Raw genomic sequence first — 18,144 nt, forward strand, 5'->3', positions numbered from 1 at the left:
TAAACTGCCCGTCATAAAATTTATATTCCAAAATTTGGTATGCACTGCCTAATTTTATATTATATTTTTCGAAATGATTAGAAGTAGGATGATAAATTTGAAATTTGTTATATACTGTCAGTCACAAAAATAATTGTATTTAAAAGTGAATATATACTGCCCGTTGTAAAACCCATTATTTTTCAAACTGAATAAGCATAAAATTTGTTATATACTGTCCCTACACAAAGAATTGTATTTAAAAATGAATATACACGGTTATGAGTTGTACACTGCCCGCCGTCGTAAAATCGAACATTTTTCGAATCGAATTTACGGAAAAATGGAAAATTCGTTATACACTGCTCGCCGACTTTAAAACGGTAATTTTTCGAGTTTAATTTTTGGAAAAAAATGAAAATGCGTTTCACACTGCCAGCCTTTGTAAAATCCCTCATTTTAAATCGATTTTTTGAGAAAAAAGATGAAAATGCGTTATACACTGCCCGCCGTAGTAAAATCGAATATTTTTCGAAACGAATTTTCGGAAAAAATGAAAATGCGTTATACACTGCTCGCGGTCGTAAAATCCAACATTTTTCGAATTGATTATTAAAAAAAAAAAGAAAATTCGTTATACACTGCCCGCCGTAGAAACGAATTGTATTTAGGTCGAAAAATAAAACAAAAAAATCGAACATCGACAAAATTTATTTACAAATTTTTCCATAATTATTCGTATCATCGTACTTAGTATAAATAGTCGAACTATTAAAATATTGGCACTTTTTTTCTTTTTTTAATTTTTTAATTTTTTTATTTTGTTTCACGCCCGATTATTTTTGGCGATGTTGTGAGTGGCCCAATTGACGCTGGTCTTCCACGAATTCGACAAGGCCTCGTCGAATTTCGATCTGAAATGTTTAAGGGCCTCGTCGTCGGACATTTTCAATACCAAAGTGTCCCTTAGATAATTGAGATCCTTTTCGGAACTCAATTCCGGTAAACCGGTCGATATCATCATGGCGAATAGGGATATGAAGAGGTTGCCGTGTTTGCGGAGCACCATGAAAGCCTTAAAAAAACAAAAAAAAAAAAATTAAAAAACACAAAATAAATTAGCAGGTTTCGAGGGGGCGTCGATGATAGAACGTACCTTTTCGCAACATTCTTGGAATATTTTAAATTCCAACGATTTAGTGTTTTGTCCTTTGTTGATTACGTAGACGAAATCGTGGGTCAATACGAATGGTACTCGTTCTCTTTTGAAACCGAATTTTTCTTTGAAATGGCCGAGGATGTGTCCGAAATCCACGTGAAAAACCTGCAGATCGAAAAGAATTTTCAAAATTTAGAAATTTCCACAATAAAAACGATAAATAACGACGTAAAACGATCTAGAAGTTTCTACAATGTTCTAGAATGTTCCAGATTGATGAATTAGGTCACTAAAACGACTCAACATGATCCCAAATATTTCAAAAACGAACTAGAATGCTCGGATTTGTTTCAAAAATGAATTATAATGAAGTAAAATGTTTCTAAAACGCTCTAGAATGGTACGAAACAATCTCAAACGACTTAAAAGTATCTAAGATGGTCTAAAACGATCTAGAATAACGTGAAAGAGTACCAGAACGATATAAATTGACGTATATAGTTCAAGAAACGATCTAGATGTTTCTACAATGTTCTAGAATGTTCCAAATTGATAAATTGGGTCACAAAAACGATCAAGAATGATCCCAACCGCCCAGAACCGCTATAGTACGATCCCAATTGCCCTAATCCACACTGGAATTACCCCAAATGTCCCACAAACACTCTAGAATTATCCCAATAGAGCCAGACGCTTCTAGAATGATCCCAAGTACCCTAAAAGCGATCTAGAATGATACCGACTATCCAAAACCGCTATATATTGATCCCAATTGCCTAAACCGCTCTATGATGATCCTCTATCGACCTAAACCGTTCTAGAATGATTACAAACGATCTGAAATCATCTCAAGTGTTCTAAAAACGATCTACAATTATCCCGACTGCCTAAAACCGCTATAGTATGATCCCAATTACCCTAAATGGCTCTGGAATGGTACCCAATATCTCAAAAATGATCTTGAACGATCCCAACCATTCTAAAATTATTTAGACTGATCGAAAATGTTCAGAAGAAGTCCTCATTGATCCAAACTCGATCGGAAAAGATCCCAAATGATGCAAAATCATTATATTAGAATCCCAAATCGCCAAAACGATCCGAAGCGCTCTAAACAATTCAGAATGATGCCAAGTCCTCTAAAACGATCCCAAGTGGTTCCAAAACGAACAATTATCATTCCAAGTGTCCTAAAACGATCTAAAACCCGCTAGAAGGACCCCAATTATATTAAAATACTCTAGAATGATCCAAAATGTTCCGAAGACGTTCAATAAAAATCTAAAGGTATCCCAAGAAGATCAAAACAAGTCCCAATTGATACAAACACGATCGGAAAAGGTCCCAAATAATTCAAACATTGTCGGAAAAGATCCCAAATGATCCAAAAACATTGTAGAAAAATTCCAAATCCCCCAAAACGAGCTATAACGATCCCAAGCATTCTAAAACAATCCAGAACGATCCCAAGCGTCTTAAACGATCCATAATCTTCCCAAGCGCCCTCAAACGATCCCAAGCGTTCCGAAACGATCCAGAGAGATCCTGAGCGTCCCAAATGATCGCGAGCGTCCTAAAACGATTCCATGCACTCCAAAACGATCCCAATCGCCCTAAAACGAAACCCAAACGTTCTAAAACGAAACCCAAGCGCCCCAAAACGATCCCAAGCGTTCTAAAACAATCCAGAATGATACCAAGCGTTCTAAAACGATCCCAAGCGTTCTAAAACGATCCCAAACGCCCTAAAACGATTCCAAGCGTTCCAAAACGATCCTAAGCGTTCTAAAACGAAACCCAAGCGCTCCAAAACGATCCCAAGCGTTCTAAAACGAAACCCAAGCGCTCTAAAACGATCCCAAGCGTTCCAAAACGATCCCTATCGCCCCAAAACGATCCCAAGCTTTCTAAAACGATCCCAAGCTTTCTAAAACGAAACCCAAGCGCTCCAAAATGATCCCAAGCGTTCTAAAACGATCCCAAGCGTTCTAAAACGATCCCAAACGCCCTAAAACGATTCCAAGCGTTCCAAAACGATCCTAAGCGTTCTAAAACGAAACCCAAGCGCTCCAAAACGATCCCAAGCGTTCTAAAACGAAACCCAAGCGCTCTAAAACGATCCCAAGCGTTCCAAAACGATCCCTATCGCCCCAAAACGATCCCAAGCTTTCTAAAACGATCCCAAGCTTTCTAAAACGAAACCCAAGCGCTCCAAAATGATCCCAAGCGTTCTAAAACGATCCCAAACGCCCTAAAACGATTCCAAGCGTTCCAAAACGATCCTAAGCGTTCTAAAACGGAACCCAAGCGCTCCAAAACGATCCCAAGCGTTCTAAAACGTAACCCAAGCGCTCTAAAACGATCCCAAGCATTCCAAAACGATCCCTATCGCCCCAAAACGATCCCAAGCTTTCTAAAACGATCCCAAGCTTTCTAAAACGAAACCCAAGCGCTCCAAAATGATCCCAAGCGTTCTAAAACGATCCCAAACGCCCTAAAACGATTCCAAGCGTTCCAAAACGATCCCAAGCGTTCTAAAACGAAACCCAAGTGCTCCAAAACGATCCCAAGCGTTCTAAAACGAAACCCAAGCGCTCTAAAACGATCCCAAGCGTTCCAAAACGATCCCAATCGCCCCAAAACGATCCCAAGCTTTCTAAAACGATCCCAAGCTTTCTAAAACGAAACCCAAGCGCTCCAAAATGATCCCAAGCGTTCTAAAACGATCCCAAGCGTTCTAAAACGATCCCAAGCGTTCTAAAACGATTCCAAACGCCCTAAAACGATTACAAGCGTTCCAAAACGATCCCAATCGCCCCAAAACGATCCCAAGCTTTCTAAAACGATCCCAAGCTTTCTAAAACGAAACCCAAGCGCTCCAAAACGATCCCAAGCGCTCTAAAACGATCCCAAGCGCTCTAAAACGATCCCAAGCGTTCCAAAACGATCCCTATCGCCCCAAAACGATCCCAAGCTTTCTAAAACGATCCCAAGCTTTCTAAAACGATCCCAAGCTTTCTAAAACGAAACCCAAGCGCTCCAAAATGATCCCAAGCGTTCTAAAACGATCCCAAACGCCCTAAAACGATTCCAAGCGTTCCAAAACGATCCCAAGCGTTCTAAAACGAAACCCAAGTGCTCCAAAACGATCCCAAGCGTTCTAAAACGAAACCCAAGCGCTCTAAAACGATCCCAAGCGTTCCAAAACGATCCCAATCGCCCCAAAACGATCACAAGCTTTCTAAAACGATCCCAAGCTTTCTAAAACGAAACCCAAGCGCTCCAAAATGATCCCAAGCGTTCTAAAACGATCCCAAGCGTTCTAAAACGATTCCAAACGCCCTAAAACGATTCCAAGCGTTCCAAAACGATCCCAATCGCCCCAAAACGATCCCAAGCTTTCTAAAACGAAACCCAAGCGCTCCAAAATGATCCCAAGCGTTCTAAAACGATCCCAAGCGTTCTAAAACGATCCCAAACGCCCTAAAACGATTCCAAGCGTTCCAAAACGATCCCAAGCGTTCTAAAACGAAACCCAAGCGCTCCAAAAGGAACCCAAGCGTTCTAAAACGAAACCCAAGCGCTCTAAAACGATCCCAAGCGTTCTAAAACGATCCCAATCGCCCCAAAATGATCCCAAGCGTTCTAAAACGAAACCCAAGCGCTCCAAAACGATCCCAAGCGTTCTAAAACGATCCCAAACGCCCCAAAACGATCCCAAGTTTTCTAAAACGAAACCCAAGCGCTCCAAAATGATCCCAAGCGTTCTAAAACGATCCCAAGCGTTCTAAAACGATTCCAAACGCCCTAAAACGATTCCAAGCGTTCCAAAACGATCCCAATCGCCCCAAAACGATCCCATGCTTTCTAAAACGATCCCAAGCTTTCTAAAACGAAACCCAAGCGCTCCAAAATGATCCCAAGCGTTCTAAAACGATCCCAAGCGTTCAAAAACGATCCCAAACGCCCTAAAACGATTCCAAGCGTTCCAAAACGATCCCAAGCGTTCTAAAACGAAACCCAAGCGCTCCAAAACGATCCCAAGCGTTCTAAAACGAAACCCAAGCGCTCTAAAACGATCCCAAGCGTTCTAAAACGATCCCAATCGCCCCAAAACGATCCCAAGCGTTCTAAAACGAAACCCAAGCGCTCCAAAACGATCCCAAGCGTTCTAAAACGAAACCCAAGCGCTCTAAAACGATCCCAAGCGTTCTAAAACGATCCCAAACGCCCTAAAACGATCTCAAGCGTTCCGAAACGTTCTAGAATGATCCCAAACGTGCTGAAACAGTAAAAAAAACGTTAATTGATCCATATTTATTTATATTCACCTGTCCGTTCTGTTTGACCATAATATTATCGGAATGTCGATCCGCGATACCCAAAACGTAAGTGGCAACGCAATAACCTGCGCAGGATAAAGTAAATTCGGTAACAGCTTTGTTGAGTGCGTTCTCCGAAGGATTGTGATCTTTCAACCATGCTGGAAAGAAAAGAGAACAAAACAAAAGAAATTGGAAATCGATCGATTCGATAATCGATAGTTTTACCTAAAATCGGTCCTTTCCTGAATGCGGCGGTAGCCGTAAACATTCCCTTTTCTTTTTGTATGTTCGCTATGGTTTCGGCGTTGAGTACAACTTCGATCATACCGACGCGGTTTTCTAAAGATATGCAACCGTAAGGATTCATCCTGAAAACGATCTACGATCATCCGAAATGTTTCAGAAACGATCTAAATGTTCGAAAAATTTATCAAGAATGATCTAAATGTTGGAAAAATGATCCCAAATGTTCCAAAAATTATCAAGAATGATCCCAAATGTTCCAAATTGATCAAGAATGATCTAAATGTTGGAAAAATGATCCCAAATGTTCCAAAAATAATCAAGAATGATCCAAAATGTTCCAAATTGATCAAGAATGATCTAAATGTTGGAAAAATGATCCCAAATGTTCCAAAAATAATCAAGAATGATCCAAAATGTTCCAAATTGATCAAGAATGATCTAAATGTTGGAAAAATGATCCCAAATGTTCCAAAAATAATCAAGAATGATCCAAAATGTTCCAAATTGATCAAGAATGATCTAAATGTTGGAAAAATGATCCCAAATGTTCCAAAAATTATCAAGAATGATCCAAAATGTTCCAAATTGATCAAGAATGATCTAAATGTTGGAAAAATGATCCCAAATGTTCTAAAAATTGTCAAGAATGATCCCAAATGTTCCAAATTGATCAAGAATGATCTAAATGTTGGAAAAATGATCCCAAATGTTCTAAAAATTATCAAGAATGATCCCAAATGTTCCAAATTGATCAAGAATGATCCCAAATGTTCCAAATTGATCAAGAATGATCTGAATGTTGGAAAAATGATCCCAAATGTTCTAAAAATTATCAAGAATGATCCAAAATGTACCGAAAATGATCTAAAATGTTGAAAAAATGATCTGGTGGGTTCCAAAAACTTCTGAAACGTTCCAAAATTTATCTAGAACTTTTGAAAAATGATATAAGGTGTTCCAAAAATGATCAAGAATGATCTAAAATGTTGAAAAAATGATCGCAAATGTTCCAAAAATTATCTAATGTTAACAATGCGATCCCAAATGTTTCAAAAATGATCCCATATATTCCAAGAATTATCTAATTTTGACAATACGATCCCAAATGTTCCAAAAACGATCAAGAAGTATCCCAAATATGATCTAAATGTTGATAAATGACCAAAAGTTAAAAAAACGATCCCAAAGATTTCAAAGATGATTTAAATATGGGAAAATGATACCAAATATTTCAAAAATGATCTAAATGGTGAAAAAATGATCCCAACCATTCCAAAAATTATCTATATACTGGAAAATGATCCCAAATATTCCAAAAGTGATAAAAAATGTGCCTAAAATGTTTCCAAAATGATCTAAAATTATATAGAACGTTCCAAAATTTATCTTGGACGTTTAAAAAATTTAAAAGGTGTTTCACTAATGATCTAAGGGATTTTAAAAATGATTAGATGACTTAGAACGTTCCAAAAAGGTCTAAAATTATGCAAAATGTTCCAAAATAGATCTAAAATGTTTCAAAAATGATCTATAAATTGTCTCAAAATTGATCTGGAACGATCCAAAAATGATGATTATCCCAAATGTTCCAAAAACGATCTAAGGTGTTTCAAAACTGGTGATCTAAAATGTTCCAAAAATGATCTAAGGTGTTCCAAAAAGAATTGTTCTAAAATGTTCCAAAAACGATCTAGAAAGTTTTAAAGAGATCTAGAATTTGTTTTGAACGCCACACCACGATGTAGAACGAACGAATAAACTTACCTCAGATCCAAGTTTTCTTTTTTCCACAATTTGTCCATTAATTTTATCATCTGTAAAGTGAGCATGTCTTGTCGTAGATCATCGCCGTTTTTAAATATGATGTACACGTCTTCGCCGTAAGCGTCAGAATTTTCGAATACTATCCAAAGGGGTCGCATCTTACTATCCATCACCCTGCACTTTTCCAACCTGAAATTACGATCTAGAGCAATCAAAATAAATTCAGTTCCTAAAAAGGATCCCAAGCATCCAAAATGACCTCAAAAAGGAACTAAAGCGTTCCAGAATGGTCCAAATGGGGTCGAAGGCGTTCCAAAATGACCCAAAAATATTCCAAGCGTTGCCAAAACAATACGGAAGGATTTTGAATTTTCCAAAACGATCTAGAAGGACCCCTAAGGGTTCCAAAAAGTCTCAGAAGGACCCAAAGTGTACCAAAACTTCCCAGAAGGGTTCCAACACGATCTGGAATAATGTAGGTTGTTCCAAAACGACTCAGAATAATCCAAGGTGTTCCAAAACAGCCTAGAAGGATCCCAAAATGTTCCAAAACGATCTAGAATGATGTAGAATGTTCAAAAACGACTCAGAAGAATCCAAGGTGTTCCAAAACAGCCTAGAAGGATCCCAAAGTGTTCCAAAACACCCTAGAAGGTTCACCAACGATCCAAAACGATATAGAATAATGTAGAGTATTGCAAAACAATCTAGAATTATGTGGAATGTTCCAAAACGATCCAGAAGAATCCAAGGTGTTCCAAAACACCCAAGAAGGATCATAAAGTGTTCCGAAGCGACCTAGGATGATGTAAATTGCTCCAAAATGATCTAGAATGTTCCAAAACGACTGAGAAGAATCCAAAGTGTTCCAAAACGACTGAGAAGAATCCAAAGTGTTCCAAAGCAGCCTAGGAGGATACCAAAGTGTTCCAAAACATTCTAGAAGGTTCACCAACGATCCGAAACGATTTAGAATAATGTAGAATATTGCAAATGGATCCAGAAGAATGCAAGGTGTTCCAAAACACGCAAGAAGGATCATAAAATGTTCCGAAACGACCTAGGGTGACGTAAATTGCTCCAAAACGACCCAGAAGTATCAGAGGTGTTCCAAAAGACCCAGAAGTATCCGAGATGTTCCAAAACAGCCTAGGAGGATCCCAAAGTGTACCAAAAAGATCTAAAACAGCATAACTTTCTCCAAAACGACCCAGAAGTATCCGAGGTGGTCCGAAACAGCCTAGGAGGATCCCAAAGTGTTCCAAAGCAATCCAAAATGACGTAAAATATTACTCACTTTATCCTCGTGCATCTGTACATCGGATTCAAAGGACTCCTCGTATTGTTTATGGCCATTTCTGCTATAGATTCGCTGAGATATTCCTTAAGGGCAGCCTTCGCCTTTTCCTTATCCTTACTCTGTCTGACTAATTCGCTGCAAATTTTCAATTTGTCGAGGCACTCCAATTGTTTTTGTAATATAACTATATGTTCTTGGGTACCTCTGCAGTAAGCCTCTAATATAAGGCCGAAGCGAACCGATACAGCCGGTACGGACATTTCCGATCTAAAAATTGAAAAAAAAAAAGAAAACATAGAAAAAAAGAAGAAGAAATGAACGTTTATACTATGAAAAAGGAAAAAAAAGAATGAACAGTCAAAAGACGCGATGCCTTAACAATCTGCAAGGTTCTAGAGTGTTCCGAAACTATTTGGAACGAGAAAAATGATTGGAAAACGATGCAGGAGGATCTAAAATAATCCAGAACGATTTGGAAGTGAGTAAAATGCTTGTTAAAAGTTCCAGAAGGATCTAAAATGATCCAGAACTATCTGGAAATGAATAAATTAGTTGTCAATCGACCCAAAACGTTCGAAAGTGTTCCAGCATGATATAGAAAGAAATAAAATGCTCCAGAACAGTTTGAAAGTTAATACAATGCTTGTTAAACGGTTCAGAAGAATGTAAAGTGTTTCTAATTGACTTGGAAGTGAATAAAGTGCTTCTAAAACGAAGCAACACGACGTAAAGTGATCTAGAACGATCTGAAATGGAATAAAATGCTTGGAAAATGATCGAGAAGGACGTAAAGTGTTCCAGAACGATCTGGAACTGGATAAAACGTTTATAAATCGACCCAGATTGTTCAAAGGTATTCCAAATAAAATGGAATGAAATAAAATGCTTGAAAAATGATCCAGAACGATCTGGAAGTGAATGAAATGCTTGTAAAATGATCCAGAAGAAATTAAACTGTTCTAGAACGATCTGAAATGGAATAAAATGCTTGTAAAATGATCCAGAACGATATGAAAGTGAATAAAATGCTTGTAAAATGCTCCATATCGTTTTGGAAGTAAATTAAATGCTTCTAAAACGAAGCAACAGGATGTAAAGTGTTCTAGAGCGATCTGAAATTGAATAAAATGCTTGTAAAATGATCCAGAAGGACGTGAAGTGTTCCAGAACTATTTGGAAGTGAATGAAATGCTTGTAAAATGATCCAGAACGATCTGAAAGTGAATAAAATGCTTGTAAAATGCTCCATAACGATTTGGAAGTAAATAAAATGCTTGGAAAATTATCGAGAAGGACGTAAAGTGTTCCAGAACTATTTGGAAGTGAATAAAATGCTTCTAAAACGATACTGAGACGGATGTAAAGTGTTCTAGAACGATGTGGAAGTGAATGAAATGCTTGTAAAATGATCCAGAAGGACGTAAAATGATCAAGAAGGACGTAAAGTGTTCCAGAAATATTTAGAAGTGAATAAAATACTTCTAAAACGATACTGACGGATGTAAAGTGTTCTAGAACGATCTGGAAGTGAATGAAATGCTTGTAAAATGATCCAGAAGGACGAAAAGTGTTCCAGAACTATTTGGAAGTGAATAAAATGTTTTTAAAACGATGCTGACGGATGTAAAGTGTTCTAGAACGATGTGGAAGTAAATGAAATGCTTGTAAAATGATCCAGAAGAACGTAAAGTGTTCCAGAACGATCTGGAACTGGATAAAACACTTCTAAATCTACCCGGATTGTTCGAAGGTGTTCCAAATAATATGGAATGAAATAAAATGCTTGTAAAATGATCCAGAACGATCTGGAAGTAAATAAAATACTTCTAAATCGAAGCAACCGGATGTAAAATGTTCTATAGCGGTCTGAAATGGAATAAAATGATTGTAAAATGATCGAGACGGACGTAAAATGATCCAGAAGGACGTAAAGTGTTCCAGAACTAGTTGTAAGTGAATAAAATGTTTCTTAAACGATACTGAGACGGATGTAAAGTGTTTTAGAACGATGTGGAAGTGAATGAAATGCTTGTAAAATGATCCAGAAGGACGTAAAATGATCCAGAAGGACGTAAAGTGTTCCAGACCTAGTTGGAAGTGAATAAAATGTTTCTTAAACGATGCTGACGGATGTAAAGTGTTTTAGAACGATGTGGAAGTGAATGAAATGCTTGTAAAATGATCCAGAAGGACGTAAAATGATCCAGAAGGACGTAAAGTTTTCCAGAACTAGTTGGAAGTGAATAAAATGTTTCTTAAACGATGCTGACGGATGTAAAGTGTTCTAGAACGATCTGGAAGTGAATGAAATGCTTGTAAAATGATCCAGAAGAACGTAAAGTGTTCCAGAACGATCTGGAACTGGATAAAACACTTCTAAATCTACCCGGATTGTTCGAAGGTGTTCCAAATAATATGGAATGAAATAAAATGCTTGTAAAATGATCCAGAACGATCTGGAAGTGAATGAAACTATCGAAACGAAACGATTTAAAAAAATAGTCCGAACGAAATTTTTTTATCGCCGACTTACCTGAGATGCCAAAACAAATAGTGACCGATCTGTTGATTGCTCAACGCCCTCCTCAACAAAAAATTAACCAAATCGCAATCCAAATAGAGTTCGTGCTTCAACGCCTGCACCAATTGCAACAGATACAACAGGATCTCCTCGTCGCTGACGTCGTACAGACATTCGACGGCGAATTTCCTCAATTCCTGATCGGCGTAAGCGTAATCCAACAATTCCAAAGCCTTTTCCACCGACAGTTTCGGCCAAACTTTCAACATGGCGAACACCTCGCTGACCTCTTCGCGCTTATCCCAATCGATGCAGTACAACAATTTCGGCAGCACTTCCGGTTCGATGCGACGCCAATGATTCTTCAACGCCCATATTTTCTTGCGATCCTGCCGAAGAAAACACCGAACGAAAGTTAAAAACGTCGATCGATACACGATTTTCATTCATTCATTCATTCGTTCGTTCATTCATTTTTTTTTTCACCTGATCGTGCGCCTCGTACAAATTGTCGGTTTCGTAGAGGAGTTTTTTGAATGCCGCTTCGTCGATTCGTTCGATTTCTTTGTCGGAATCTTTGAGATCCACGTTTTTGATAATCGATTCGACCGAAGGGAAAACGACCGTCTGATCGTTGGCGTAACTGAAATATTGAAAAAACGCAGATGAAATTGTCCGAAGAAAGCATTACATCGACTTGGGTAGCGTAAAACGTCACTTGTCACCTGTCAATTGTCACTATTTTGCGATTTGACAACTGATGCGTGACGTAGAACGCAAAAAATCATGAAACGATCGCGTGTCGATCATCAATTGTCATAATTCTGTGATTTGACACTTGACGCGTGACGTAGAATGGAAATAATGATGAAATAATCACGTGTCGCGTGACGTAGTACGCAAAAAATAATCAAGTAATCACGAGTTGGCCGTCAATTGTCATAATTCTATGATTTGACAGTTGACGTGTAACGGAAATAATCAAGTGTCGCCCGTCAATTGTCATAATTTGACAGTTGACGCGTGACGTAGAACGCAAAAAATGATGAAATAATCACGTGTCGGCCGTCAATGATCATAATTCTGTAATTTTACAGTTGAAAAGTGATGTAGAACGCAAGAAATGATGAAATAATCCAGTGTCAGCTGTCATTTGTCATAATTCTATGATTTGACAGTTGACGCGTGACGTAGAACGGAAATAATGATGAAAGAATCACATTTCGTACGTCAATTGTCATTATTCTCCAATTTGACAGTTGACACGTGACGTATAACGCAAAAAATCATGAAATAATCAAGTGTCAGCCGTCAATGTTTATTGTTCCATGATTTGGCAGTTGACGCGGGACGTAGAAGGGAAATAATGATGAAATAATCACGTGTCGTCCGTCAATTATCATTATTCTCCAATTTGACAGTTGACACGTGACGTATAACGCAAAAAATCATGAAATAATCAAGTGTCAGCCGTCAATGTTTATTGTTCCGTGATTTGACAGTTGACGCGTGACGTAGAACTCAAATATTTTTTCGTGAAACTGGCACCTTTTAAATGACAGCCAATACCGATGAAAAAATCAAGTGTCAGCTGTCAATATTGGGTAGGTATTTGGGTCTTGGACAATATCTGGCGATTCTTGCACAGTAACATAATATAAACGACAGATGACGTGTGACAATGAAAAAATCACGTTAGCTGTCAATAATAGCAGTGCCGTGTATCACAAATCCCGTGTCAGCTGTCAATAGTCATTGTTTTATGACCTTCAGCACTCACTGACAGTTGACGTGTGTCATTAAATAAAATCGCACGTCAACTGTCATTAATTGTAGATTATTGATATCTGACGATGTCTAATCGTTGCTTGTCACACGTCAACCATCAAAAAAATGACAAACGGAATCGATTGCGACGTGAAAATTACCTTTTGATATTGACGGTGAGGGTGGTGGCGTGTTCGATGTACGGATTACTAACGACGGTACCTAAGGGATGTAAAAAATCGTCGGAATTCATATCGTCGGCGAAGGCCCACATATAGAGAGTCATATCGCCACTTTTTAATTGACCTTTGAAATCGTATACAGACGTATTCGCCCAAGCTAGCGGATTATTCGAAAAATTATTATCCTGAAAGGTAAATCGTTAGATTATCGATGGGTAAAAGTTCATACGGACACACTGTATATAGAAAAATCGACGGAAATAATCTATTATCACGGAGAATTGTTTTTGAACGACCTCGTATCCTCCAACGATATAGGATGATCTAATGTGTTCTGAAAAGATCTACAATCATTTAAAATGTTCAAAAAATGATCTGAAATGTTCCAAAAATGATCTATAACGATCAAAAGTGTTCCAAAAATGATCTATAACGATCAAAGGTGTTCCAAAAATGATCTATAACGATCAAAGGTGTTCCAAAAATGATCTATAACGGTAAAAAGTGTTCCAAAAATGATCTATAAAGATCAAAAGTTCCGAAAACGATCGAGAACCATCCAAAGTGTTCCAAAAATAATCTAAACTGATAAAAAGTGTTTCAAAAACGATCTAGAAATATCCAAAACGATCTAAGGTGTTGCACCATGATACAAAATGTTCCAAAAATGATCTAGAATTGTGTAGAGCGATCCATAAACGATCTACAATCATCTAAAGTGTTTCAAAAAGATATACAAATATGAAAAATGTCCTAAAAATGATCTAGACTGATAAAAAGTCTCTCAAAAAAGATCTAGAATGATCCAAATTGATCCAAAAACGATCCAGAATTATTTAACTGTATCAAAACGATCTACAACGATCCAAATTGTTCCTATATGATCTAGAATGGTCCAAAACGGTATAGAATTATACAAATTGTTTCACAATGATCTACAATTATCCAAGGTGTTCCAAAAACGATCTAGATTGATCCAGAGTGATCTCAAGTGTTTTAAAAACAATACAAATTGTTCCAAAACGATCTAGAATTCTGCACAACAAACTAGAACAATATAAAACAATCTAGAATTGTCCAAGGTGATTTGCAACTATCAAGAATGGTCCATAAAGATCTAAAACTGTCCAAAATGATCTAGATTTGTCCAAGGTGTTTCAAAAATGATCTAGAATTGTCCAAAACGACGTAGAATTGTCTAAAACGTTCTAGAATTGCCCAAGATGTTTCACAACGATTTAGAATTGTCCAAAGTGGTTCAAAAACGATCCAGAATGGTCCAAAAGAATCTGGAATTGTCCAAAATGTTTCAAAAACGATCGAGAATTGTCCAAAAGGATCTAGAATTATCTAAAAGCATCTGGAATTGTCCAAAGTGTTTCAAAAACGATCTAGAATTGTCCAAAAGGATCTAGAATTGTCCAAAAGGATCTAGAATTGTCCAAAAGTATCTGGAATTGTCCAAAGTGTTTCAAAAATGATTTAGAATTGTCCAAAAGGATCTAGAATTGTCCAAAGTGTTTCAAAAACGATCTAGATTTGTCCAAAAGGATCTAGAATTGTCCAAAAGAATCTGGAATTGTCCAAAGTGTTTCAAAAATGATTTAGAATTGTCCAAAAGGATCTAGAATTGTCCAAAAGAATCTGGAATTGTCCAAAGTGTTTCAAAAACGATCTAGAATTGTCCAAAAGGATCTAGAATTGTCCAAAGTGTTTCAAAAACGATCTAGATTTGTCCAAAAGGATCTAGAATTGTCCAAAGTGTTTCAAAAATGATTTAGAATTGTGCAAAAGGATCTAGAATTGTCCAAAAGAATCTGGAATTGTCCAAAGTGTTTCAAAAACGATCTAAAATTGTCCAAAAGGATCTGGAATTGTCAAAAGTGTTTTAAAAACGATCTAGAATTGTCCAAAAGGATTTAGAATTGTCCAAAGTGGTTCAAAAACGATCCAGAATGGTCCAAAAGAATCTGGAATTGTCCAAAATGTTTCAAAAACGATCTAGAATTGTCCAAAAGAATCTGGAATTGTCCAAAGTGTTTTAAAAACGATCTATAATTGTCCAAAAGGATCTAGAATTGTCCAAAAGAATCTGGAATTGTCCAAAGTGTTTCAAAAACGATCTAGAATTGTCCAAAGTGTTTCAAAAATGATTTAGAATTGTCCAAAAGGATCTAGAATTGTCCAAAGTGTTTCAAAAACGACCTAGAATTGTCCAAAAGGATCTAGAATTGTCCAAAAGAATCTGGAATTGTCTAAAAGAATCTGAAATTGTCCAAAGTGTTTTAAAAACGATCTAGAATTGTCCAAAAGGATCTAGAATTGTCCAAAAGGATCTAGAATTGTCCAAAAGAATCTGGAATTGTCCAAAGTGTTTCAAAAACGGCCTAGAATTTTCCAAAGTGGTTGACAATGATCCAAAGTGTTTCAAAATGATCTACAATGATCCGGAGCATTCCAAAATGCGTTTTATGAAGATCTGGAAATACAGTAAACCGTAAGGAAAACGAAAAAGATCTAAATTTTCATATTTTTTCGATATTTTTTTTTCGCAAAAATTCGAGCGAGAACGTTTACCTTATTGGAATCCTTCGTCTTTTTGGTTCTGGTTCCTTTGACGTATTTATTAACTTCATAAACGACGAAACACAATTTGGCGCTTCTCGGTACGTCGCGCACTTCGATATCGAAAATCAATTCAGTATCGATGGCGCATTCGTATTTGTCGTTTATGCTACAATCGATAGTCTTTTTCGGTTGACAAAGCGATTTTCCGCCGTGGAAAAGCCCCGCCTGGATACCGATCTAAAAAACGAACCAACAAAATCGATTTAACGTTCAGATTTTTTCGACGATAAATAAAAAAAATTACCTCCGACGTTTTTTTCAAATCGCAGTTCAATTTACTGACCGTACATATTTTAACGACGAAATTATCGTTTATGCTCCAAGAAGAAACGCCGTTCTTCTTTTTCCTCAACGTATTCGTCGAACCGAACGACGTCGAATGGACTTTTCGGTTTTCGAATATGTCCAAACATTCGTAATCGTTGGTTTTGAATACTGAAAGGAATCGAAAATCACATCTATACTTTCGTATCACACTGTATGTTAAGTAATATTCACTTTTAGTTGCCACAATTATTTTTTTTGTACGCGAGAAAGTCGATTTTTTATGAAAAATATCTTTAATAAATCAATTCGAATATTCTAGAATAGTTTCAAAACTATCTAGAACAAATTAATAAGTTTTTTGATGATCTAGAACAAATTAATAAGATTTTTGACAATCTAGAACAAATTAATAAGTTTTTTGACCATATAGAACAGAGCAATAATAATAAGAACATCACAAAATGTTCTAGAACAAAATAGAATAAAGTAAAATGTTCTAAGATGTTTGCAAATGATCTGGAACATTACAAAATGTTCTAGAATAATATAGAATTAATCAAAATGTTCTAAACCTTTCCAGAATATCGAAAAATGCTGTAAAACATTATAGAAAGTTACCAAAACCGGTTTTTTTATTAAAACAACCGAATTAAATAAGGAAATAACTATATTTGACTCACCCGGTACTTTATCGACGTGTAAAGTGATAAGAGTCGGCGTGATACCCCTCGAAATGCAATCCTGAACGTACTGAAATTCGATAATCCTATTATCTCCTATAAGGAACTCGTCCTGGCCGCACACTTTCAAAACGTACTCGCTGACGCGTTCGTTCCTGATATTCAACGTCGTCGCCCTCTTAGCCAGGAACATTTCCAACAGTTTTTTAGGTTTTATTATCGCCGGAACGTTGAAAGTGTAACTGCTTTGCATTATCTCCTTTTCGTTCTTCTTATCGTAGAAATTATATTCGTGATCGAATTTGGTGGCGATTTTTATGTTCCCGTTGACTGTTTGGTCCAAAACGAAACTGTCGGATTGAATCCGCGGCGGGAATTGATATTTCAGACTTTCCACCCATGATTGTTTGGATCTTTGTTGGGCGATTTCGTCGCCCATCCGACGCATTTTGAAACGGAAATCGTTGATTTCCGAGCTATTCAGAGCGTCGAATTCTTGTAGACGTTTCCCTATCAAATGCCCTATAGAAATGTTTAAACTATCGTCGGATTTTTCTCCACGACATTCGGAAATTATTAATATAGCTCCTGTTGGTCGAATATCGCATAATCTCCTCGATTCGTCGTTGATTTTCTCCCGTTCGGCCATAGAATTGATGTAAGTAAAAATATATACGGACATGTCGTGGAGTTTACCGAATAGGGGAAACTTTGCAGCTTCCTCCCATAAATCCTAATATAATTATAACAAATATCGTTTTAAATCAACTATAATATAATAAATTAATAATTACCTCTTTGATTTCGGCGAAAGATGCATTATAACTCACGTTTTCCAACAAAATTATTATACCGTTAGGTAATAAACATGTTAATGTAATTGAGCATTCCGTAGAGGTTTTATCCCAAAAATCGTAACTATATTCAGATGGAATTGGAACCATTTTGAAATAATATCTCCTAATTTCGCATTATCACCAAAATTATTGTTTACGAGAAAAGCTTTTTTCCTCGATGTACTTCAATTCCGTTGAATCAACACGGCGTTGTTAATCACATTTTACACTCTTCTATGAGGATTTTTTATTGAAAAAATTTTTTTTTCACAAATATTTGAATATATACACGTTTGTTTTAATATTTTAATATTTAGGTAATAATAATGTCACTTCATCTGTCCGTTTATAACACCCATAAAAACAACAACGTCTACAATATACTAATAAGAAAAGTTACTAGAAAATTTTGACATATGTCAAAACTAAATTAAATTATTTCTAAAATTATATGATTTAATTTAATATATTTAATAAAAAGTTTGGATAG

The 18,144-nt window shown here is 36.7% G+C and overlaps 1 protein-coding gene across 1 annotated transcript; it reads right to left on the reverse strand.

Annotated features, from left to right (window-relative positions):
* Window positions 1-672: 672 nt before the first annotated feature.
* On the reverse strand, window positions 673-18,034 carry LOC130443117 (phosphatidylinositol 4,5-bisphosphate 3-kinase catalytic subunit beta isoform). The gene is made up of 13 exons (XM_056777591.1): window positions 17,613-18,034; window positions 16,819-17,551; window positions 16,116-16,306; window positions 15,821-16,048; window positions 13,223-13,428; window positions 11,781-11,937; window positions 11,307-11,683; window positions 8,771-9,040; window positions 7,474-7,662; window positions 5,689-5,831; window positions 5,470-5,621; window positions 1,136-1,303; window positions 673-1,054 (listed from the first exon to the last, which is right to left on the reverse strand). Exons 1-13 carry the CDS (start codon window positions 17,760-17,762, stop codon window positions 806-808), a joined length of 3,213 nt encoding a protein of 1,070 aa, XP_056633569.1. The 5' UTR covers window positions 17,763-18,034; the 3' UTR covers window positions 673-805.
* Window positions 18,035-18,144: the final 110 nt, after the last annotated feature.

This window comes from Diorhabda sublineata, chromosome 4, assembly GCF_026230105.1.
Source record: "Diorhabda sublineata isolate icDioSubl1.1 chromosome 4, icDioSubl1.1, whole genome shotgun sequence".
Lineage (NCBI taxonomy): Eukaryota > Metazoa > Arthropoda > Insecta > Coleoptera > Chrysomelidae > Diorhabda > Diorhabda sublineata.

Coding starts and splice junctions, on each gene's coding strand:
- LOC130443117 (XM_056777591.1), bottom strand. CDS start 17,762: ATGGTTCCAATTCCATCTGAATATAGTTACGATTTTTGGGATAAAACC. Junction 11,938..13,222: donor CTCACCGTCAATATCAAAAG/GTAATTTTCACG, acceptor TCAATATTTCAG/TTACGCCAACGATCAGACGG. Junction 11,684..11,780: donor TGTACGAGGCGCACGATCAG/GTGAAAAAAAAA, acceptor TTTCTTCGGCAG/GATCGCAAGAAAATATGGGC.